The 24,604-nt window shown below is 53.2% G+C and overlaps 1 protein-coding gene across 4 annotated transcripts in view; it reads left to right on the top strand.

The window, feature by feature from the left end:
- Positions 1-24,604, top strand: part of PLXNA2 (plexin A2) — a 215,217-nt gene that overhangs the window by 169,679 nt on the left and 20,934 nt on the right. For all 4 annotated transcript variants that reach the window (XM_068419454.1, XM_068419456.1, XM_068419457.1 and 1 more), the window contains 12 exons: positions 2,348-2,548; positions 4,508-4,604; positions 4,952-5,145; positions 10,508-10,659; positions 13,412-13,529; positions 16,647-16,783; positions 19,234-19,401; positions 20,637-20,730; positions 21,558-21,797; positions 21,983-22,126; positions 23,288-23,522; positions 24,068-24,210. In XM_068419454.1, the coding sequence (XP_068275555.1) occupies positions 2,348-2,548; positions 4,508-4,604; positions 4,952-5,145; positions 10,508-10,659; positions 13,412-13,529; positions 16,647-16,783; positions 19,234-19,401; positions 20,637-20,730; positions 21,558-21,797; positions 21,983-22,126; positions 23,288-23,522; positions 24,068-24,210 (1,923 nt within the window). The remainder of the gene's footprint in view (positions 1-2,347; positions 2,549-4,507; positions 4,605-4,951; positions 5,146-10,507; positions 10,660-13,411; positions 13,530-16,646; positions 16,784-19,233; positions 19,402-20,636; positions 20,731-21,557; positions 21,798-21,982; positions 22,127-23,287; positions 23,523-24,067; positions 24,211-24,604) is intronic.

Raw genomic sequence — 24,604 nt, forward strand, 5'->3', positions numbered from 1 at the left:
TTCCAAAGAGCTGGGACCTCTCTGGAGTGGAGCCATTTGTCTCCCGTTGGTCCTTGATGTGACTTTGAGGTTAAATGCAAAACCTTAAATGCAGCCGGATCTCAAGCAGAAGGAGGTGCAGGTGCATGAGGAGGAGGAAGGAAAGTGCATACAAAGTCAGCAGTTGGGTGGAAAATGCCATGAATCTTAGGAGTTTGCTGGGGGTATTGAGAAGGCTGAGCTGGGGTGGGATCCGCGATACCAGGGTCTGCAGGAACCTCAGAGCCAAGCTTCACGGTGGCATTCCCCTCCAGCCTGCAAAGCTGCTCCGCTGCAGAAAAGGGCTTTTCTTTCCTGCCCAGCATAGCCCCCTTTCTGGCTGTTGGAGTTTAAAATCGCTCTTGGCTGTTAATCCGTGAAAGTCCCTGTTAGAAATAAAATAAAAAATATATAAGGAAAAAGTGCCACTAAAAAGGTTTATGAGGCAGCGGTTTAAGCTACTGGCTTCTCCAAAGCGGGGTAGCATCTGTTTCTCATTTACAGCTTGCCTGAGCCAGTAGTGAAACACCATCCCATCAGTCAGGCTGTGAGCTGGCGAGGGCCACGGGCCTCGCAGGGGCCCGGGGAGGATTATTTACTGTAATTGCTAGGCAGGGTGGTGAAGGGCTGGGGATGCCAGGCTGGGAATTGGCAGAGGGAAGGGAGATGTCAGTCCATTTTTTTCTAAAACTTCTACTTAAGCTTGGGATTAATCATTTAGTGTCAGTTACTTACAGGTGCTTAGGTACCTAGTTTCATTAGATCAAAGCAAATTAGAGCGAAACCAAATGTAAATGCTTCTGACGGTCAGAGCCTTTGTCTCTGCGTGATGCAGTTCCCGGTACATAAATTGAGGAAAAACTGTATCTCCCTGTGTGCTATGAAGAGATAATGTTCAGGATGTTGAGATGTTATGGGAGGAATGTCATACAATTGCCAGGCACTGATAGGCCTTTTTTTGCACTTCATCTCAGAGTATTATTTAGACATGTCGTTTGTGCTCATGGCAACTGGAGATCTGCTCATCTGTGGAACGGGGTTTGCAGGCAGAGTTTCCTTTTGCATACAGCACCTTGCACAGCGAAGTCTTGAGCTACTGCAAAATTAAAGCTTGCTATTAATTTATGATTGCGTTATTTTGGCCAGATAGTGGCAGAAGGAGAAACGAATCGTACTTGTCTGTACTTAATGTTTTAATTGCTGTGCTTAGTTTTCAGAATATATAGTTTTGGAGGCAGCAGCATTTTGGTCTTTTCTTTGCTCCTTTATTGCAATCACGCAGGAGTCTGAAATATTTTCACGTTTTTTTCAATGGAAAATTTAAGACACTGCTTCCGCTTTCATGGTATTTTGTGCTCTCTAAAATCAGGCTGTTTTCAGGGACTAAGGAACCACCCTTACCCATTTTTCACTTTCCTAAGAGAAGAGGCCAGTTTTGCAGACTAGGCAGAATTTCAGAAGGCCCAGGGGGGTCAGGATTAGGGTGCTTAATCCCATCTGTGAAAAGCCCGTCCCTACTGTTCTGGATACTTACTGCAACCGAATCCTCCCGTCCTTGGACGTCCTCCGTGTCCCAGGAGCACAGAGCAGGGGAGAGCATTGCTTTAGGGGCAGAAAGGGCAGTTTGGCCCCATGCCTTGCTCGCCTGCCTGGCAGAGGCATGTGTCCCACCAGGCAGCCCCCAGCGAAGGAAAAAGCTGCACAAGCAGCATCGCAGCGAGCTGGCTGGGTGTTTGTGAACAGCCAGAGGTGCTGGAGCGTGGTAAGGGGTGAGAGCAGATAAAGCACAGATTAATGTCGCCTCAGAAATTAATGGCACGCTGGCGTAATTCTAGTCAGATAAAGCACAGTGGAACAGCACCTGGTAGCGAGAGGGAAGCACATCCCGTGCTGATCAGTCTCGCTCCGAAGCCGCGCACAGCCGAGGGGTGTAAGGGGTGAAATGGGATTGGGAGGAGGCCTGGGGAGTGCTGGGAGCAGCCCATCGCCCTCCTGGGGCAGCTGATAATGCGCTGCTGCGGGAAGGCAGGGCGAGAGCTCCTGGCTCCGCAGATAAAACTCAGAGCAGAGAGCTCAGAGATGCCTTCGGTTTGTTCCCCAAATAGCGGTGTTCCTTCTTCTGCGACTGTGGTGAGAAAGACAGCGCTAGTCCCAGAGCAGGGGGGCTGTAATGGGGGTTTCTTTATTTCTGCACTCAACCCCCAGCTGCGTGGGTGGGCTGAGCAGCGGCCAGTGCTGTGCGCTGGGGATGTGCTGGGCTGAGACCTGGCCAGACCTGCGGGCGCACCGTCACCCCTGTAACCTCTCCCTCTCTTCTATTGCCCACCAGGACTGTCCTCAGCTCTTCCCCACAGAGGAGATCCTGATCCCCGTGGGAGAGGTGAAACCCATCACGCTGAAGGCGAGAAACCTGCCCCAGCCGCAGTCGGGCCAGCGCGGCTACGAGTGCGTCCTCAGCATCCAGGGCGTGATCCACCGCGTGCCCGCCCTGCGCTTCAACAGCTCCAGCGTCCAGTGCCAGAACAGCTCGGTGAGCGACCGGGAGGGGAACAGGGCGAGGAGGTGCCCACAGTGGGTGTCAGCTCTGAAGAGGGTGGGCTCAGCCACGGGGAGAATGAAAAATCCCAGAGTTAAACTAGTCCTGAATTCCAGGTGGGACCCAGCCGTGGGCACGCGAGGTGTTTCATTATAGGAGAAGATCCTTTATCTGGCGGTTCCCCGTGTGATTGTGGGGGGCAGCGAGGGGAAGTGGAGGAGGAGGAGGAGGGAATGCAGGTGTTAAGGCAGGCTAATTCACACAGGGGAGATAAGGCGAATCACAGACCCCTTATCGGGGAGCTGTCGGATTCCAGGTCACGGTAGCTGGGTGAATACGCTGATGCTGAAAAGGGGAAAGGAAAACTGCTGGGGGAAAGAGCACAGCGCAGCAGAGGGAAATTATCTGAATGATGCTGCTGGAGAAGCAGGCAGGGGAGCATGGCTTTCCTCTGTGGGATGGGGCTTAGCCAATGGACCTGGCAGGATTTTCACAGAATCACAGAATCACAGAATGTCAGGGATTGGAAGGGACCTCGAAAGATCATCTAGTCCAATCCCCCTGCCGGGGCAGGATTACCTAGACCATATCACACAGGAACGCGTCCAGGCGGGTTTTGAATGTCTCCAGAGAAGGAGACAGAACGCCCAAAGTCACCGTGGCAGGTGCTCGGGGACACTGACACACGTATGGCAAATGCCGGCTTCCCCAGGGCCACCCGCCGAGCCCCAGCCCGCGTTTGGGTCTGGCGTGGCACGCTGCGGCCGGAGCACAGGCAGGGAGCAGCGTGGTCCTTGCCCTCCTCGCCGTGCGGTCAGAGGCCCGTGGGCAAACAGGGCGCATTCAGTTTGTTTTAGGCAGCAGAACAGGGTCTGCTTTAATATTCAGCGGAGATGGTCTTAAATTGTTAATGAAGTTTTGAATTTTTAAAAATTTCACTGGATATTTATATGTCACTGGCCATCTTTGGGCCTTGCAGCTTGGTGGGTAATAAATGTATTAATACTATATAGTACTTTTCCTATCCAAAGCGATTTATAAACATTAGAGAAGCACTTTTATTCCTGTTAGGCTAATAGGAAGTGGTAGGTAAAGAATGTAAGTGCAATTCTGCACTCACAGCTCTATCACTTGCTCAGAAGATCTAGTTTCACACCAACTTGATAAAACCCAGGCAAGGTGATTCAGTACAACCAAAAGTAAGTTAAAACTGTGCAGCTCTTGCACGGGGACAAAGCAGTCTGCTTTGGTTTAATCATCATTCCCTCACCCCAAACAGGATGGCAGCGTTCGCTCACCTTTTAAAATCTTTTTTAGCAGCTCTGGATTGACTGAAAGAGAGAGTGAGGCCTCATTGGTGCTGATAGTGATAATGGGAATTTCAGAATACAATTCACCTAAAGCATCCAGATTCCCTCTGCCACGGCCCCCAGGATGTCCATGAGAAGGTGAATAATTCAAGCCAGTGCTGTCCTCGACTAGGCTGAAGCAGAGCCTGGGGAAGGACTTCTCTGCACCATCTGTTTTTTCTCAGCTGTTGCCTATTTCATCAGCCAAAGCTGTGCACCGTGATTTTTAAGCTCCCAGTCACACTAGGGTGCATGGTGACTGTATAAGGAGATAGCCTGCAGGCAGCAGTCCTTCCACTCTGATTAACTGGAGGAGCTGTATTGATAAGCTAGAGACTGAGTGACAAGAGCAACCACTGTGAGTGGAATAATTAATCTATTACCTCTCCCAAGGACTAGATCTGATTTAATTATCTCTTCCTGGTGAGGAGGAGGCAGTCAGAGCAGGACATTGGAGATGAAGTGTAGAAGTGGTGGTGGTTCAGACATCAGCATGTGTTTTTAAGCAGACAATAATTATGTTTTCTTTAAAAAGAAAAATCTTTTCCTGTTAGTGTCTCTGAGACATCCTCCCAAGCATTTCACTCTCCATCTTCTCCTTCAGTATCTCTATGAGGGGATGGACATAAGCAACCTAGCAGTGGACTTTGCTGTGGTTTGGAACGGGAACTTTGTTATTGACAACCCAGAGGATCTGAAAGGTAACGTCTGCCTGAGGTGGCTTTGGGGTCACGGGAAGGGGGGCGGTGATGGGGGCCGGGAAGGGGCTGTTGGGGCAGAGCAGCGTTAGCCACAGGCAGAGACATTGTGGTCCCAGTGGGTCCCGGTTTGGGTGAGAGCGGCTTGCTCTGCTCCACTGATAGTGGTGCTCACTAAGCACCGCTGATACAGCCTTGGCTTTGGAAGCCGCGTGTGCGAGTCCACTCTGCGGCTCGTTAAGTCAGAACTCAACGTGTGCCTTTGCTTGTAACTCCACGAGCAGCTGTAGTCCGTGTGAATGTCTCGATTCTTGACCTCGTCCTGAGCGCCCGTCCCCTCTTCCCCGCAGTGCACCTCTACAAGTGCGCGGCCCAGCGCGAGAGCTGCGGGCTCTGCCTGAAAGCCGACCCCAAGTTCGAGTGCGGCTGGTGCAGCGGGGAGGCCAAGTGCACGCTGCGCCCGCACTGCAGCCCGCCCGCCGCCCAGCCCTGGCTCCACTGGGCCGGCAGGAACGTCAAGTGCTCCAACCCTCGCATCACCGAGGTAAGAGCCCGCCTCGCCGGCCCCTTCTCCTCCTTCCAGAGCGGATTTGGGTCTGTCTCCCTCTTGTCTGTAAACCCACCGTCGTCTGTCCAGGGAATGAAACACTCCGCTACTTCGTGTGAAATTAACGTGCGGATCCACCAGCACGGGGCCGGGTTCGCAACCGGCGTTGGGGTGACCGCTATGGGCTGTTGCAGGAATGCTAATTAAACTAGGGAGCTAATTAGTCTATAGTTGATGCTTCTGATGTTTCTGTTCAGACCACTGAGGGATGCAAAATGTCTCCCAGGAGCATTTTTATCAGTAAAACTGCACTTGGTCTGTTAACGTTACTATTAGGAGTGACACTCCTATCAGGTGGGAATGAAAGATTTTGGTTTCTCAATTAACTCCCCCAAAACGCCTCCCTTGCCCTGAGCTGTGCCGTACTGCAGAAGGTGGAGGGCGCGGGTGTAAAACAGTGTTGGATCACAGTAGGCTGTTGCACTGGTGCTCGTGGCTACAGAAATGCCTGGCAGGGCAGGAGCAGGACAGAGATAAAATGAGCCTTAAAGATTTGCCGGGATATTCACCTTGTCCTGCCAGCAGTCACAAACCAAAGTTTTCTCATCCAAGTGCTGTTCTGCTTGTACAACATTATGCTACAAGATGCAAGAAACAAAACAGCCTCTGCCTGAGATTTTCTTCACCATAAACCATTCAGACAGCTGTAACATTGAAGAAGTCTTAGATTTATTTATTTACCCCTCCTTGAGCTAAGCAGAGATGCGGAAAAACACTGTGCTCCGGCCACCAAGTGACTCGTGTCTACGCGCTGCCAGGCTGGCTGCGGGCGCTGCCGCCGAGCCTTTTATCACTGTCCAACCTGAAAGCAATGCTTTTGGTCTCTGTCCAAGGAGAAGAGAGCAGAGCTTTGCTGTTACAGATTTTTTGTCTCCATAACCAGGTCTGTGTCTCAGCCTTCAAAGCGGGAAGCGCGGGGTGCCTCACCAGGGGATGTTTTGGGTCTCGGGAGATTGCCCTGAGTGGATTTGGAGAGGAGAGAATCGAGTAGGAAATGGCTGTGCTTTTACTGACAGACTGGCTTATTCCACAGTGAGGGTCAGCGATAAAAAAATACAGGTTTCAGGGGGGTGTATTGTCCCGTGGCCTTGGCTGACCCTGGCAGCGCTGTGAGCTGTTGGGATTTTATCACAGGTCTTGCAGTGTTTGGTGGTTTTCCTTGAACTCCGCCTCCCACCCCTCTCCTTATGAATTCACAGCTTTTGGGTGTTTTTTTTTTGTGAAAGTCAAGTTTGCAGTTTTCACTGTTGTAGAAAAAGAAGGGGGAAGGCAGAGGGGGCAAGTGGCCTTTTTTGTGTGCTTTGAGATCCACCGGTGGGAAGGGCACTGGATAGGGCTAAAAACTCTCACAGAATTTTGCTAATTCTTGAGCAGTCAGGTCCACAGGAAAAGGCAAAGCCCCAGCAGAAACCCTGCAGGGTCGATACTCCTGAACCCAAACCTCTCAACAGCACAGGTTAACTTCTGTCATCGCCCTTCCCCGACAGAAAAGTGCATGAGATTGTCTTGGTGACCACGAGACCTGTACAGCCTTCATTGCTGCTGGGTCCTTTTTGCTGGCACACGAGTTTTTTGAGTATTTCAGGCACCGTTTGCAGTGTCCAGTGCTTCCGAGGTGTGCCCTGAAAGCTGAGAAGAGCCCGCCCTGCCCTGCAGGGACCGACCTGCTCCTGGCAGGGTTAAGGCAGGCGCTGGTCACGCACTCCCCATCCTGCAGGTACCAGCATTGGCAGACCCAACTGGGGAGCAGCCTGGATCACTCAGGCTAAAAGAGCCTTTACTATGGGCTGTTTTCCCCTCCTTTTTGTGTCATTTGGCCAGGTTCACTCTTTCTGTCAAGCCAGAGGTCAAGGGCCTTGCTTCCAGGTGCCCGTGCCTTCGGGGATGCACAACTAGTAAGAAGAGATCATGTTTTAATAGTCATAAAAGTAAATGAGCAGTAGGATGTACACAGCCCTTTTCTTCTTCTGAGAGGCCCAGCTGTCACCGACCGTGTCCCTTTATCAGCATAAAACTTCCACACGGTCTGTGGTCTGAGCAATAAATAAATAAAAATCAGTTTCTTGCGAACAAGCGGCACTCTGATCTCCTATTCATTTATTTGCAGGCCTCATTAATATAACATCAGTGCAACAAACAGCTGAAGGGGGGGCAGTGTCAGGCTGAATAATGGAGTTGCTCTGCTGAGATAACAATTAGGTTCTGAATGCGCTATCAGCTAAGGCAGAGACAAGGAGGGATCATGCCGGGATGACAATGCTTATGTGCTGGCTCCCCGCTGGGCTCATCAGCTGGGACCCAGCTAGCTTAGTGCAGGATGAAAAAAGACAGAGAGAAAGAAGGTGGATGACATTTTGGGGAGGGGGCAGGGGTTGTGCCATTCATTCTGCAGGCAGGGCGCTCGCTCTGCACCCTAACAGATGCCGAGTGGTCCCAGGCTCGCAGCTTGCCTCCAGCTCCAGGAGGAAAGCCCCGTCCGGCTCACGGCCAGCCCTGGGTCTCCCTGTCTCGTGCACGCAATTCTTCTGGAGGCTAAATATTGCTTTATGTCAGGAATGCTGAACCATGCAGCCGGCAAGATGTGAGGCGGAGAACATTTATCCTGCGTTGTTATAGTGCTGGCACTGTGTGGGGGCTGCCGGATCCCAGCCTGGGGGATCCCTGGGGTCCCCACCTTGGGTTCAGGTCAGACGCAGCAGCCCCAGAAATGCAGTGGTGCATCTGCATTCCGTACGTGATGTGAGGGCAGAGTGTAAGGGTAACCAAGCTCCCACCACCACCCACTTCATCTCTGTACTTGGATCCTTTCTGTAACTAATACGCTGCTTTGCACTTGGTAAACCCTTTCCCCGAGCAGCAGGAACATGCTCTATTAGAGGCGGTGGGTTGCTTATTGGTTTCATGCAAGGTGAGGCTGATGCAGAGAGGGGGGGTGACCTGCTCAGAATAGTGCAGGGGATTGGCAAAACCAAAGGCCGTGCCTCCCAGAGCCCACTCGAGACTTTCAAACTGCTTCAGTTTCTCAAACAACCCGAAACCCTTCCAGCAGAGGTGCAGACCCCTGAACAGTAAATGTGCAATCCCTGGTCATGGCCTTGTTTTCCCTTTGCAGGTTCTTTTGCTCCTCCACTCCTCTGAGTGAAAAGCCGCTGTACTAAAGAATATTTTGTGAAATTGGGGAATATTTCTTCTTAATCCTGTCTGTCTCAGACCAGAAGCCTGGACTGTCGTTGCAGCTCCCCAGCACGGCCACAGCCCTGCGTTAATGGGACCACGCTGTGATGGGGACGCTGCCCGGCCGGGTGCTGCTCAGAGGGGTCACCAGCGCTCCGTGCAACGGGAGGGACCTTTAAGACTTATCTCCTTTCTGTGATTTTGACTGAATCTCTCCAGCTGTAATTAATTGAATGCATCTGTTCTAACCCTGGGGCTGCTTTATGGCACAGTTACTTCAAAACTGTTCAATTAACGGCCACTAAAATCTAGGTCGAGTGGAGCTCCATATTGGGGATTTTCCAGGTCAGGACGTTTTCAGAATAGAGAGTCAGCTCTGCTTTGTTCGGCGAGGCCGGCTGGCTCTGCTGCTCGCGGTGAGGTCGGGAAATGGCAAACTGTGACTTCTTGTGAACAGTGCTGAGACAAGGAGCCCGGCAGCGTAAGTGCTCCAGCAAACGCGTTTTAACACGATCTGGAGCTGCAAAGGACAGTTGTAGCTGTCACGTACGTGAACGGAGTTCAGGTGATTCCCAGCTAGCGATGTAAACGTTCCCGGCGCAGGCCTTCAGGACTCGGTGTAATGCAATACTGCCTGATTTTGTAGTGTCTGTTGTGGGCACGGAGCTAAATGAGACAAGACGTGCTACACGGTATGAGCTACGGAAAACAGCAGCACAACAGGCAGTGTGTGGTGAATAAATTAGAAACCTCAGCGGTGCGGTCAAGGGGAGAGGGAGGCAGAAACTAGAGCATACGCAGGGGAAGGAGGCGGAGGTTTGATGTGCGGGGCAGCTCGTGGCTCTGCTGGGTGCGTGGAGCAGGCTGGACCCCGGCACGCGTGCCCAAGTGCGAAGAGCACCTTGAACGGGAGCGGAGGAGGAGAGCGAGAGGTGGAGAGGTGTGAGCAAGGGAGGAGGAGGATGGCTTCGGCGGGGACTGGGAAGGCAGGAGGATGCTGGGGGGCACAGAAGCGATGGGGAGCGGGGGTGTCCTGATGGCGTTGGCAGTTTGCGTTGGGTGGGAAGGAGGATCCCGTGGAGATCGGGGCAGGCGTGCCCCGTGGCACTAGGAAGTGCAGGGGTCCCCCAAGGGCACGCTCAGGCCGCGGTGCAGCAGGGTGCCGGGACGTGCTCTCGTGATGGGGCTGGTGTTTTGCTGCCTTCCGAACCCGCTCACGTCCAGGGAACAGCGAGCTCTTATAGAAGGTGAAAGAAAAGCAGCCGTCCATCCAGAAATGCTGAGGAAAAGGTTTTGAAGAGCTCAAATCTGTTGCCAAAGACAAGGGTGGAACAAACAAGCGTAAACAAGATTTATCCATTAAATTAATTAAATTGCATTATTATGGATTACGTTTATTTATTAATAACAGCTGTAGCATGGAGAAGATTAGTAACTCACCCAAGAGCAACAACAGGCCGGTGGCAGATTCAGGACAGCAGTTGGAGACTCCTAGGTCCAAATTTTGTGACTATGCATTATTGTAATTTATACTCCTAATTGAAGAGGATATTGTCCTTAATGAAAGCCTGTAGAAGCAGAGATGATTATGGCTGAGGCAGGCTATAAACAGGCAGCTTTAAAGCACACACCTCACCCTTTTAACATTTGTAAGTCATCTGAGGTGCCAACTTACTAATAAAATGTGACATTAACGTTCAGAGAACAGCCAAGGCAGAAGTTCACAAAGTTCTCCGAGGCAGCAGGCAGCTCCTGGAAGGTGACTGGCCATCTCCTGTGTATATAAAAAAGGAGCCAGTCTTATCCTTCTGCAGGGGTTTCTGGGGGAGGCATTACCACACCTCTTGGCCAGCTCAGGGACCCTGATGTCCTCTCTTGGAGCTCAGCACAGCATCCTTGGGCTGAAATCCATCTATGTTGGATTGGTCTGGGTTTGGGCTTCTCCAGGACACCCGGGGAGGGGTCGCAAGAAGATGGTGCTGGCCAGGGTTTGGAGGTTGCAGCACTCAGCCTGCCTGGGCAGCCTGCAAAGCAGAAGTTTGTTTCCAAGCCAGACGTGGGATTGAAGAAGCGTGGGTGACATGGGGACACCAGCTCAACTTCCCTGTGTTTTCATTCCTTCTAGATCCTGACGGTGTCGGGCCCCCCAGAAGGAGGGACGAGGGTGACCATCCGTGGCGTGAACCTGGGCCTGGATTTCTCCGAGATCGCCCACGGGGTGCAGGTTGCTGGGGTGCAGTGCACACCCCTGCCCGAGCAGTACGTCGTCGCAGAACAGTGAGTGGCCTCTGGGACCTCATCTGTCCCCACCGCGGGTCCCCGGGGCTGGCCAGCTCTTCCCTGACCTCCAGCACATGCACAGGAGGCCAATAACTCTGCCAGACCCCAGGCACCATCTCTCCACCCTTTCCAGCCCTGCAGGAAGGGGTCTGGAGGTGGTGCCTGGACCAGGGCACGCTGTTCCTACACCAGAAAGGTGCTTGGGTGCTCTCTGCGGGGGTTAAGCAGCCCTTTAAGCTTTCATTAAGTGTTTTGTTTCCTTCCACGCCGCAGTTCCTGCTTTGCTAAGCAGCTTTTCTGATGAGCACCTTGCTGTTGACGCTGAGCCTCTCTGCCCCCTCCGCTCCCCATCGCACTTGAAATTCAGGCGGCGCCGCTGGCTGCGCGCAGCCATTTGTTAGGCGGGGGAGGCGGTGACAGCCGCTTAATCCGAATGGGCCTCCACTGGAGTCAATTCATTTATTTCACTAAGAAAAATGTCAACCGAAAATTAGAAAATAGGCATGTAACAGAGGATGGGTGAATAAACCTCCCAAAGTGACACGCGCTGCTGGTGCTGTCTGGGGGGAGTTATTCTGGTGTAGCCCAGGTGCTGGGGGGCGTGTGGTGGGGGTCCTTCGTGCAGGGCAGGAGAGGAGCAACGTGCCATCCCCTTGGGCCATCTAATCTCACCTGCTGGGGACCAGGATGGCATCGTGTGTGGTGGGGCCGTGGCTGCTCACTGCGAGTGTAGGGGAGCCCAGGGCACACGAGTGGTCCCAGCAGCACGGATCTGCCCCAGCTCAGCAGCAGCTGAACGTGGCCGTGCTGTGGTGGGGAAACGCATCTGCCGGGTCCCAGCCTGATCCCCGGCGCAGTGGAAGGACCTGTCACTAGCACATGTTGGCGTTGGTTTGGTTTTTGCTCACTCCTTGTCTCTGGTCTGTCAGTGCATCATCCCATCGCTGGGTGAAGGGCAACATCATCGGTGTCGCTGCAGGAACGACTCCAGCACTGCGCCGATCCTGCTGCCACCGCCAGCGGTTTGGGCTGTTCTGCTGAGCAGCATTTTGTTTTATTTTATTTTTCAAATAAAGGACGGAAGATTACAAAATTGTCCTCCTTTGATGGTATGAAACCCTGATTTTATAATCACGACTCTAATTACGGCTCTTGAGCTTTCGAAGTTTGTTAACATCATTAAAACATTTACCCTGGGCAGATAACAGCAAGCATTAGCATGAGAGCTGCCTTTTAAAGATGAATACAGATAAAAGGACCCTCTTAAGGGTTCTGTGGGCAGACTGAATTCCAGGGCTGTAATGACTCACCATATGCTGCAGCCACGCAATCTATCAGCCAGCAATTAGGTTAATGTTGGTGAAAGGGCCACTTAGCCCGGCAATCAGCACCCTGCAGCTCTGCTGGTTGGTAACAAGGTGCTTGCTGGGATTTTGGCTTTTCTCAGGCATCGGGCTCAGGTGGACCAGGTCGCTTCTGCCCGGTCCTGTGCTCCATCGTGCCCGGTACTGGACAGGAGCTGCTGCTTTACTGGTAAATGGTTGAGTATTGAGTTGAGTATTGGGTGTATCCTTGCTTCTTGTGGGAGAAAACCTCCCCTCAGTTTTCCTGTCAGGAATCACTTCACCTTGAGAGATGACTGCTCCAAATGCCACAGCCTGGCAGCGCAGAAACCCTCCTCCTCGCCCCGCTGCCCGTCTGCAGGAGTAGCGGAGCAGCGGGCAGGGGAGAGGTGCCCGGGCGATGCCCGGTGGGAAGGCAGAGCAAGGAGCACGCGGCAGATGAGGGCACACAGCTGAGCTGCTTCATTCCCCTTCTCCAAAGGCAGCGTCTCTCTAGGCAACCCGTTTTGATGTGCACTAATAAGGACTTGCACATTAGAGCTCTTTACTAGCGTGTGTTTCATTAGGCCTCCTGGCATCACCTGTGCACGCTCTCTGCGGGTTCTTTTTTCCTTTAGTCTTTGTATTTTATTTTATTTGTAGTGAATTTAATGCTGCTGAAGGCAGCTGAAATGCTGCCGTCGTGAGTTGGAGCTTTCCATGCATTTGCACACGATGGGCAGCCCCTCGTAGACCCGCTGGCATGGCAGGCGTTTGCCCGGTCTCATCTCCAGGAGGCATTTCCAGTGCCCTGGGGTTTGGGTTACACACCGCAGGGTGCGTAAGGAGGGCTCCTCATCTTCCAGCCTGGCTCCCCCCAGCAGCTCTCCTTTCCCTGCCTCGGGTTGTGCCTGTGGGGCTGAGCTGGGCCGCGGAGGAGCACAAGGTCCATGTCTTTTGGTGCCACTAACTCCTTTCACCAGCATCAGTATGTTCTGCGTCAGCCAGCCCTGCCTGCCCTGCGAAGGCTGCTCTCCACGCTGTCCCTATCATCCCCGAGCAGGTTTCTCCATTTTTGATTAACTGGGAGACTGCAGTGTGAGCTGTTCCCTTAATGAACTCATCTGTTACTCTAAGGACTTCGCACTCACTTTGCTACTGGCTAATATATTGCCATTAGTGCTCTGCTTTGCTCTGGAGTTTACAGCTTGTAATAATTATGTCTAATTTTGATTTTTTTTCTTTAAATTACTACATGGGGTAAAAATAGACTCAGTAATTAACTTCTTCCAAAGAGGCAGATATCAAAGTTAAAGAGGGTGGGGAAAAAAGAAAGGAAGAAAAAAGCAAGGCAGCCCTGCGTGGAGCTGCACAGGGCACTGCTGGCACCTCCTGCCAAAGCCTCACTGCGGCATTTCTGCTTCCAGGATCGTCTGTGAAATGGGGCAGGCGCTCCCAGGCATCAGCTCCGGCCCAGTGCTCCTGTGCATCGGAGAGTGCAAGCCCGAGTTCACGGCCAGGTCCGCGCAGCAGTACATGTTTGTGGTGAGTGTCCTGCCGAGGCGGGGAGCGGGGGCAGCGCCGGTGCCCTCGGAGCAGCCGTGCTCTGCGAACGCACGTGTCACACGGGGGGGTTCAATGCCAGAAGATGATCCCAAATTTGCCATCTTTTCCTGATGCTTTCCCCATGGCCATGCACTCTTTGTTGGTGGCCCAGTCAACGAGCCCAGTTTGCAGGATCTGGAGCTCACACAGAATAAACAGGGTTTAGGTTCCCACCGCGTTTGGTTTCAGCTTTGCACCTCCAAAGTCGTGATAACCACCTCTAAACTGCGAGGCTGGCTTACTCCTCGCAGAGTGCACTGGTGTAATCCCAGCAGGAGCGATACACAGCGCGTGACTTTGGTCTGTGCATGAGGACTTGTCAAGGAGCTGGAGCCGGCACTCACAGTTTTCCTCTGTAATGGAGGAATTGTTACTTCAGTGCTTAGTTAACAGGGGGATCCAGGGCACTGCTTCTTGCTGGTTTTGAAGGTGTTTCTGTAACGACATGCGTGCGCACACAGGCACTGATGGGCCTTTTTGCATGAACACAGAAACACGCAGCAGGAGAGCAAGCGCCGGAGTCCATCCTGCTGCAGCTCAGCTACTGGGGTCCTGCTGGAAACTTAATGACTGCCTGTGAAACCTGAACACACCCGAGTTAGTTTCTGTGTCTGTAGATTTAATCTTTTCCCCAAGATGCCCTTTGGGATGGAAGGGTAATTCTGCATCCAAATATTCAGGGATTGGGGTTTTTTTTCCCCTCCAATGATGCTGCTTCAGTGTAGGCTTTCTGTGTGCTTAGTGGAGAGCTGCCCTTTGGGCTGGTGGGCTCCCACTGGCCGAGTGGGGCCTTTCTGTCTGGTGTTTAATTAGCAGCCCTTTGATTCATAAACTTCAAAGCCACTGCTGGGGTTTCTCCTATCTCCAGTTTTGCCTGAACAGGGCACTTCATCCAGCCACATTGATTTTGTGCTCAGTGGAATCTGTATGCAGGGAGATGCCAGTGCTTACCAATTGTCCACAATTTGTAAACTAATTGGGAGATAAATCAGACTGCCCCCTGCCTCCTTATGGGCATTGTAAGCCACACCCTCCCCTGGGATTTTATGTATTCAACAACGTACCAGGGGTGCAAAACATCACCACGTTTTGCTCGAGTGTGCCAGAAACTCAAATATGATCATCACGGGGCACTGCCAGTGTAGTCCCCAGACTTGCCATTACTGAAAGGCAGGTTCCCATGCGACACGAGGAGGATGTTCAGTTGCTTTGTGTTAAATAATAACCAGGAGCCGGTGGAAGGTAATTGCGGAGATGAATCTTGGAGTAGCACCTTGCAGCGACCTGGTGTGTGTGTGCCGAGCATCATCATCCTTTGCATTGTTGCTTCTGATTTCCAGCACTTACCCTCATTATATCGTTTCTTTTTCTCAGCCATCTAAAACTTCTAGCACATCATTTCCCTTTGTTCGTTGGCCTCTATTTTTCTCTTTAGCGCCACCACAAATTCCATTACAGCTGGTTTATGCCGTTAAAGTCAGTAGCAAAATTGATCGGTACCTTAAAGCAGAGCTCGGTTCTGACCCTGAGAGGGTTCATGCCTTAGTGAGCTCATCTGGTGCCTGACACTGCGCAGGAGCGATGCTGTCACCTTCATTACACCCATTTATCTGGGGAGGTGGAACCTTGGAGCTACTTTGGGTCTGTAAATCTGTCGTAATTATCACCAAATTGTGAGTTGAAGATGGAAGATTCTTATTCAGCTTTCAGGCCCTCACTCCAGCCTTGGGACTTCTTGCAGGTCTCTAGGATGGGCCCTCAGCTCTCCTGGCTTTTCCTTATTTACAACAGTGACTGCTCAGGGTTACAGCCTGCGTTTCTATTTTTGGCAATGCTTTGGGTTTCCAAGGGCTGCAATGCTTAGACAAGATGATGCTCACACCACAAACGTCAGATGCTTGTAGCCAGGAGGTGCCTGTGATTCATTTTGGGTGCAGAGGAGGGCTGTGCTTTCCAGTATGCGTGCAGCTCTGTCACTGGTGTGTGTATGGGAACTGCTGGACCCCATGGACGTGTGAAAGGCCTGCTCCTTTCTGGCCCCGGGCTCCCACGAGCGGACTGGCCCCAGGGATGGGGCTGGAGGAGGAGGAGGGTGACTGGCAGTGGGCTCTCGCTGGCTGGAGTGTTCACAGCATTGCAGCTTGTTCCTAATTCACCTTGGGAAGAGTCGCCAGGGTTGGGCTGGAGGCTGAGGGAGGTTTTTGATGGGCAATCGTACACTGAACATCCTTTGGAGGTGCTTTGCGTTTTGGAATCATTCCTCTTGGTTGTATGAAATGCTCCCAAGCCTGCCTCATGTAAACATCGCTATTACCATTCATGTTGTCTAGTGTTGCCATTAGCTGGGGTAATCACAGAATATCCTGAGCTGGAAGGGACCCACGAGGATCGTTGAGTCCAACTCCTGACCCCAGTGAAGACAAGAGCTGTGAGCTGACCATGAGCAGCTGAAGGACAAACCTTTCCCGCCTGCAACATTATTCCATAATTACCCACAACAGGGTGGATTGTGTGTTTTCTTCTGGTCTGTTCAGGGTCAAACAGGCTTTTAGTCTAAGCTGCTTTGGCAAATGCTGTGGCACCCAGAAAACACATGTTGCGTTGTGAAAACAGTGGAGAAAACAGGACAAACTCATGGAGCTGCCAAGCAGGTGGTACCAGGGGAGTGGAGCTGGGAGGCTGCCAGCTTTTGCAGATGAGAGTCATAAAGAGGGTAATGTGATAGCATTGGTGAAACAATTTGGTAGTATCCACTGACTGAAAACAAATAAAAAGGTACCTGCTTTCTGCAAATTCTTTTAAGAGGGATAAATAGCTATCATGGTGCAAGGCAGGATAAAGAAGCGGCATTGCTGCAATAATATCACCCATATAGTGTCAAGTGGGATCTAAGTTCTCCCACCAAAGATTGTCTTTCCACCAGCAATGGGAAACAAGCTCTGCCCCCACAATACTGTCACTGGTGGTTCACGTTAAGCTGGAGCTGATGGTGTTGCCTTTTTGTCCGTTGTCCATTACCGGACCCTGGTGGTGAGTTTGTCCTTTTTCTTTCTCCAGACTCCAGCAGTGAGTTTTCTGCATCCCAGCCGCGGTCCGGAGTCGGGAGGGACGATGGTGACCATCTCCGGGCACTACCTGGGAGCCGGCAGCCACGTGTCGGTGCTCCTGGGGAACCAGACCTGCGAATTCTATGGGTAAGGGCCGAGCCGGGCTCCTGCGTCTGCACCACATCGACTGCAAACATCCCTGCAGTTGTGAAATGTCTGTAGTAGTCCTCAGCACTTGCCCCCAGCCTGGCTGATCTGAAGAGAATGTAACGTTCATGAGAATTTCTAGTTTCTCTTCTCACAGATCAGCAGCCCCCATTACTTTTATTGCAGCCACTGCTGCAGGTACCTCAGCCTCCTACAAATGGTCTGAGCAAGGGGTGGGCTTCTGCGTGGCAGAGCAAAGCGGGGATCTGCGTGTGCCTTCTGCTGAGAAGCTTGCACAGCCATAAATCTCCTCTGGGATTGCTATGGCAAATTTGCTTTCTGCCTAGCAGTGTAAACACAGAGTTGACATTTGCAGGGTTTAATGGGTTTTCGTGGGGCTTAGTTAAAAAAAGATACATGCACTGTACATCTGTGTGCACCACATACACACCCGTGCCCTGTACCAGGCATACACAGGTGCCCGGAGCAGCTGGAGGTATGTATTTCATGTGTGGGAACCTAAGCAAAGTGGTGTGATGTGCAGAGGGGCTCTGCCTCTCAGATCCTCACTCAGGATTCCCAGGAGGAACCGAGTAAGGTTCTGGGAATGTAAAGGTGCCTGGAGGTGAATTTCTTATCTGGAAGACTGAGAGGTTCTCCGATAGGGGAGCTGTGGGCGTTCAGACGTGGGAGCGTGGTGGGGTATTAGCAGTGCTTATTCTAGGTCCATCCTAGAATGGTGCTTCAGGAGGTCTGGACGTGCCGAGGTCTTCAAGCGCAGATGAACTCTCTGAGCACTAAGCACCGTAACCAATCCATCAACATTTCTGCCCCTATCTGAAGCCAGATTGCATCCTCAGATGCACGCGGGTAACGGCGTTACCACCAGTGAGCTGGCCTGAGCGCAGAGTCAGCCCTGAGATGTAATCCCTTAAATATACGATTATATACAGGCAACCTGCAGATACCGACCTGCAAACCCTGGCAGAGTTTTGAATCCTCTCTCTGTTCTGATTGCAGCAGGCAAGCAGAACTGTAAACAAAGCAAGCGGCAGTATGTGAATGGCCCCATCCTTCACGTGGGGGCACGCTGGGCACTTTGTTTTGCTTGGACTGTTTTGAGGCAACGAACTTGAATTGTACTCGAGGGTGTGGGGGAGCCTGATTAGATGAAGCAGTTTCTAATGAGATTCACTCTAATTACAGCTTCCCCCATTCTCCCCTCTCTGATCGGGGAAGTGGGTAGATTCACCATGACGACATAATAATAGCACAGAAAGCTAATTAACTGATGGCAGCAGCTCTGCCAGCAGCGCTGCGTCACTCCGGATCTCGGGGCAGAGCTAAGCAGGCGCGGAGGAGCCCGGCAGGGCAGGCAGCAGCTCTTGGGCTGCACGGGTGTGCACGGGAACACCCCGGGAATCAGCAAGGAAGGTGGAGAAACGTGCTCCATGCACAAGGATGCCTTCGTGGTTAAATTAAACCTCGGTGGAGAGTGAGAATAAGCTGAGGGAGGAAGGAGGAGGAGAGTGGGAAGGGCGAGACGTGTAATTGCATCTATAGAAACAGTCAAGTCCGGTTTGTTTCAGATGTTCTAGGTGGTTGTTTCTGTTCCCTTGGCTGTGGTGGACAGACATGCCGAGGTGTGAGCTGGGAATGTTGTTCGACACCCCCTGCAATGCCCAGTGCTGGGTGCTGTGCCCACGCTCCATAGGGAGGGTGTAAGCCCTGAGAAGGGGACCACGCAGCATCCCCCTGCCCAGGTGGGGACAGGGAGCTTTGCTGGGAGCAGAGCAGGGGCTCTGCTCAGTGCTCGGATCTCATCCCCCTGCTCCATCCACCCACCCACCCTCCGGTGCCTTTGTGCTGCCCCGCCGCCTGACCCTCTCTGGGGCGCCGGTGGAAGCAGATGGTCTGTTGTGTCGGGCAGCCAGCGCCGAGGCCGAGGTCACCCTGCTCTGACGGGCAGACAAAGCCAGAGGCAGCGGTGACGGTGGCATCGCCCTTCCCGGGCCGGGGCTTCGCCAGCTCCGTTGTGCTGCTCACGAGGGCCCGTGTGTGCACTGGGGTGGGGAGGGGAAGAGTTTAGCTTTTGGGTGAGCTTATGCATCCCGTTTAAAAAGCAGCCATCTGTTTTCACACGCCCAACAGAAGGCAGCGGGTTCACCGAGGGGTGCGGGAGGCCGCACCTTGGCACAAAGAGTGATTTCAGGGAGCCTGCGCTCCTCTCTGGGTGGGCAGGCAGCGTCCTCTCCTGCACTGAGCTCCGTTCCCTCCCTCCCATGCCAGGGAAGCCCTCCTGCCCGTCTCTGGAGCCCGTCCCCTTGGCAGGTGTCAGAGCCAGGGGCTGACCAATGGCTCAGCCTTTCTGTGAGCAGGGACAAAGGGTCATTTTCTGCCCCTGCACCACGACCGCCCGTTAACGCTTCCCTGGCTTCTCTCTTGCCCAGGCGATCCATGAACGAGATCGTCTGCGTGTCGGCCCCGTCGGCCCACGGCCTGGGGGCTGTCCACGTCTCCGTCAGCGTGGACCGGGCTCAGCTGGAGCGGACCTTGCTGTTCGAGTACATCGACGACCCCAAGGTGCAGCACATCGAACCCGAGTGGAGCATCGCCAGGTAACACGAGGCTCTGGCAGCGGGAGAGCAGCCAGCTTGCCTGGTCTGGGGCTTCTCTTTCAGCACATGCTCACTGAGAGCAGAAGAGGGTCTGTTTGGAAAGGCACATCCCACCCAGCACCCTGGATTTGTCAGTGCTGGGTGTCTGCGGCGTTTGCGTTTACCAAGAATCAGGTCCAGAGTTACTATAGTTGTAATTACTGAGGCAATTACAGCAGCAGCGGTCTGCACCGAGATTCTGGGAGCACAAATAAAGCCCCAAGATCACTTCCATCTGCTGAAGAGGTGCACAATTGCTCATTACAGGCTCCTTTTTGTAGTCCTGGAATAAAACAAAACCAACAACCACCAAGAAAGGAAAAAGCTGATGCTAATCAACATGTGCTGTTTGTCCCCGACTCGCTGCTCGGAACAGGGCAGCCGGCACTGTCACATCCCCGTGACGTAGCCACTGCTAAAAACCCTGGGCCATCCTTGTCCCCTGGTGTTACTGTAATGGTTGTGCTCACAGGGGCTCTAACACAGCTATTCATTTCAAATCCCAATTATTTTTTAAAATTGCCCATGAAAGAAGTAAGCGTGGGCTGGTCAGGACTGCTACCAGAGGTGGGCTGGAGGGAGCGGCCGGGCTCTGCTGCAGAGGTGCTGGGGTGAGTCTGGGCTGTGCTGCTCCAATTAACACATGAAAGAAGCAACCAAGAGTGAAAGTCTTTGCTCAGGGGCTCTGGCTGTAGGAGAATGGGGGTACTGTAGCCTGGGGGGTTGTGTCCCCCCCTGGCCCTGATGGCACCGGGTGCTCCTCGTCCCTCCCCAGCTCTGTGTGACAACTCGCTGCCTCTGCAGTCCAGCTGCGAGCGCACATCAGCTCCTTCACCCCACGGACCATTTATTGTGTTCCTTAAAAACACCACTATGTAAATCATTAAACACTGTGACTAATTTATTGTCTTACCTATTTAGTCTCAGCTCAGTTGATTTCTTTGGTCCCATTTCTCATCCTGCTGCCTTGCCATGCTGGTAGGTGGGAGAGGGTGCAGCTGGGAGAAGAGAATCACTAACTTGTGAGGCACCTCTCCCCAGCAACGCAGGGAGTGGGTGTTAATCTGCGCTGGTGACTGAAGTGTCTGCAGAAAACATCCTTCTGAGACCAGCAAGCCCCCTTATTGCCGAGCACAGTCTCTCTGCTTAGCCCCAGCCCCTCCTGCGTTAATCAGGTCTCTCCCGGTTCTCCGCAGCGGCCACACGCCTCTGACCATCACTGGCTCCAACCTGGACGTGATCCAGGAGCCGAGGATCCGTGTCAAGTACAACGGCAAGGAGTTTGTCAACGTAAGTAGCTGCTGTCGGCGCAGTGCGGCCGGGCTGTGCTGGGGAGCGTCCCCGTGCCCCCCACGGTGGGTCCCCCCGCCCGGACGCAGACGCGCGGTCGCTGGTGCCGGTGCTCTCTGCGTGGTGAGAGTTGCTGTGGCAAAAGCCGCTCTGGGAGTATTTCCCCAGACTTACCCAAATTGGAGACCCTGGAAAGAGGGATACCAAGTAAAACTGAAAAATATTGTTTCTATGCAGTGGTATTTCTGACTGGCTCTGTATTATCTTGGAAAGGGCAGATCACTTAGCAGTCTTTTCCTATTCCCTTCTCCCTGCCCCTCTGAAGACCTTTTTCGTCTGAGCTCTTTTTAAAAAGGCATCTAATTTTGTTGTTAGCAGTTGCAGTTATAGTGCTACAAAAATAATTCCGAAGACACAAAATTGAGTGAAATTAAACCTTCCACTTATGGAGGGAGGCCAAACGGTTGGGCTCTCGCTGCTTTATAAGGCAAGAGTCTCATAAATCAGCCAGCTCCCTGCTTCCAGGGCTGGAGGAGCTGCGGGTGTCCTCAGCCCAGAGGTGACCTTCGCGTCACCTCCAGCCCACAAGTGCCAGATGATGGTTTCTCTCCCTCGCTGGCATTTGGAATTGCCTCTAATCACCAATCTGTAGCAAGGACCAGGTATTTGCTATGGGTCTGCTTCAAAGCTGGCGTTGCCAAAGAGGGTGAAAAGGAAAGGAAAGAGAAAGCAGGCTCAGCGATGCGCTGTGCCAGCCTCTGAGCATCATTGTCCAGGTCGGGATAAGTTTTTCCCTGCTGTCCTTCAAAGCATCGCCTTCCTCGTAGGTCTGCAAGGCGGTGAACGCCACGGCGCTGGCCTGCCTCGCACCCCCCCTCACCCCCGAGTACCGCCCGGGCCTGGACGCCGTCGAGCGGCCAGACGAGTTTGGGTTCATCTTTAACAACGTGCAGTCCCTCCTGGTCTACAACGACACCAAGTTCATTTACTACCCCAACCCGACGTTTGAACTCCTGAGCCCGACTGGGGTGCTGGAGCAGAAGCCGGGGTCACCCATCATCCTGAAGGTAAGGAGACCCTTACTCACCCCATGGGAAGAGGCAAAAAAAAAACCCAGCGAGAGGAGTTTTATACCCGCTTTGGGGAACGGGGTGCGCTAGACAGAGTGCCGTCGTTTGCACAAGCTGGGAATGAGATGGAAACTGGAGAAACGCGCTGCATCTCTGTACAGTCTTCTCTCCCTTGTCCCTAGGGCAGGAACCTGTGCCCCCCGGCTCCCGGAGGGGCAAAGCTCAACTACACGGTGCTGATCGGAGAGACGCCCTGCGCCGTCACCGTCTCCGAGACCCAGCTGCTGTGCGAGCCACCGAATCTCACCGGACAGCACAAAGTGCTGGTGAGGGACCAACCGCGCCTGTCAGCATCCCTTCCCTCCCTCCTTCCCATCCTTCCTTCTCCTCCTCCATCTCCCTCACTCACTCCGATACTGAATGCAATTTCTTGTCCAAAGATCAGTAGGATTTTAGGTTTTTATAGCTGTCTGATTAGATGCTTAAAATGTTGATGTGGATTGGCATGAGGAAACTTCTTATTCCCTCCCTGAGACACCACCTGCTATCAGAGCCTTCTAGAAGGAACACATCTTTCTGGCAGTGCCTTCAGTACCAGGTACCATCCTTTCTCTGGTGCTGCTCGCTCTTCCTTCAGTAGGCGAGACCGTTTTCGGTGGGCTGTGTTCTCCTCCTGTACGGTGGGAAGGGGTTTTATCAGTCCTTGTAGCCAGACCTGATCTGCTACGGGGATGGAAAAGTTTTGTCTTTTCCTGAAGCAGAAGCAGCCGGGACATCTGAACGTGGGGCTGGCTGGATCAACGGCCTCGTCCAGGGGAACAGTCGATGTCTGCCTCTGCTTTGTTTTTGGGTGTTGCTGCTTCCTCTGACCGAGCACGCAGCTGCCCAAGTGCTTGAGTGGAGCCCAAACGAGATTGTAATTGTGATTTATTTCCCTTTAAGTTCAGCATCCAGCACGTATTCAGATTATCACAGGGTGTTTCACAGAAGCCCAGCCTGGCTGAGAGCTGCTTGCATCTGTGGCCAGGGCACAGCCAGGAACAGCCAGTCCCAGCGTTAACCTCCAGTGCGTTTGCTCTGTAGCTTTCACATGGGGCTTTCTCTTCCCTTCTCTGTTCTCCCTTTCCACTTGCTCTGGTTTCTTGTCAGTGAAATTATCACGGGGTTGCTAATGTCCACGGTTTACAAAAGGGAGTTGAAAGCTTATAAAATGAAAGTCAAATGGAGCCATCAGATAATTCGAACAAAGCCCAGATAGTGACGGGCTGGCACATTTATCATGACTTGAAGCCTCTCTTGTTCAGATAAGCTGCACCCTCTGCGTTTGGAGGCGATCGGAGTTGCTATAGTCTTGCCTGAAACGGAGGTGGTTTGGTGCATCTTCCTTAGGGTCTGTCTGGTGCATGCCCTGGCCAGGAAGGACGGGGCTTTGGGACAGGCTGACCCCCTTCCCAGCAGCTGCTGGTGACCTCCGTTGTGCTTTGTAGGTGCGTGTTGGTGGTATCATCTTCTCCCCCGGCTCGGTGAGCATCATCTCAGACAGCCTCCTGACCCTGCCAGCCATCGTCAGCATCGCAGCCGGAGGCAGCCTGCTCCTCATCATCGTCATCATCGTCCTCATCGCCTACAAGCGCAAGTCCCGAGAGAACGACCTGACCCTCAAGAGGCTGCAGATGCAGATGGACAATCTGGAGTCCCGGGTGGCCCTGGAGTGCAAGGAGGGTCAGTACTGCCCGAGAGCGGGCACTTGCTGTGTGCTGCGGCCCCATGCTCTGGTCCCCAGCTTTCTCCACCCGATTTTGCCACGAGGAGCGGGGCGCGTGTCCCTGCGGGGTCTGCACGCCTGTCCCGCCGTGGGAGGGTGGGCAGTGACACGTGTGTCAGCAACAGACACGGCTCTGCTGCCTAATGGGCAGAGGATTAGAGCTTGAGCCTGCTTAGGCGACATGCCTGGATAGCTTGTGAGGACGGCGCGAGCCCTGGCGTACCCGGCACGGCGTGCCCCCTTGTCTACTGGCCTCTTAGTAAAGGGCTTTGAAAAAGGCCAGTAGACTGCTCTACTGGCCTCACAGTCTCCAAGGGTGAGGGTCTGTCTGAGCTACACGGCAAGGTCTCCTCCGAGTGGGTTTCCCGAGCTGGCCTGTTGCCGGTTGCTGCCGTGCCCCGAGGAGAGCAGGCAGCCAGCCCTCCCCAGAGCCTCTGCCCCGCAGCCTCGGCGCCCGGAGCTCACCTGGGTTTCTCTGTCTTGTTCTGTTCTCCCCACACAGCTTTCGCAGAGCTCCAGACAGACATCAACGAACTAACCAGCGACCTGGATCGCTCCGGGATCCCGTACCTCGACTATCGGACATACGCCATGAGGGTCCTTTTCCCCGGCATCGAGGACCACCCTGTCCTGCGGGAGCTGGAGGTAAGGAGCAGGCTGTGCTTCCCTCGGGGAAGCCAGCGTGAAACCCTGAAGCACCTTTATGCCTTCCACACCCAATCTTATTAGAGACACTGGGGTCAGCAGGATGAGACCCGAGTCCATTTTTACTAAGAAACCAGTGTTTTATCTCCATCGCACACCGCTTGGCTCCTCTGGGTTTCTTCTCCCCAGTGTTGCTTTAGTTTTATTTTATGGGGTTTAATATTGCTACAGGCCAGCAGCAAAGCATGCCAGATCAGCTATCGGTGTCCTTTTAAAGTCCTTAATGGCCTTAGGGCACCTGGGCACGTCCTGCCTGGAGCATCCCACTGCTGCTGCTGCTCCGTGGCGTGTCCGCAGGAGGGCAAGCGGCGTGGCCACAGCACCAAGCCCTGCC

This window comes from Nyctibius grandis, chromosome 27, assembly GCF_013368605.1.
Source record: "Nyctibius grandis isolate bNycGra1 chromosome 27, bNycGra1.pri, whole genome shotgun sequence".
Classification (NCBI taxonomy): domain Eukaryota; kingdom Metazoa; phylum Chordata; class Aves; order Nyctibiiformes; family Nyctibiidae; genus Nyctibius; species Nyctibius grandis.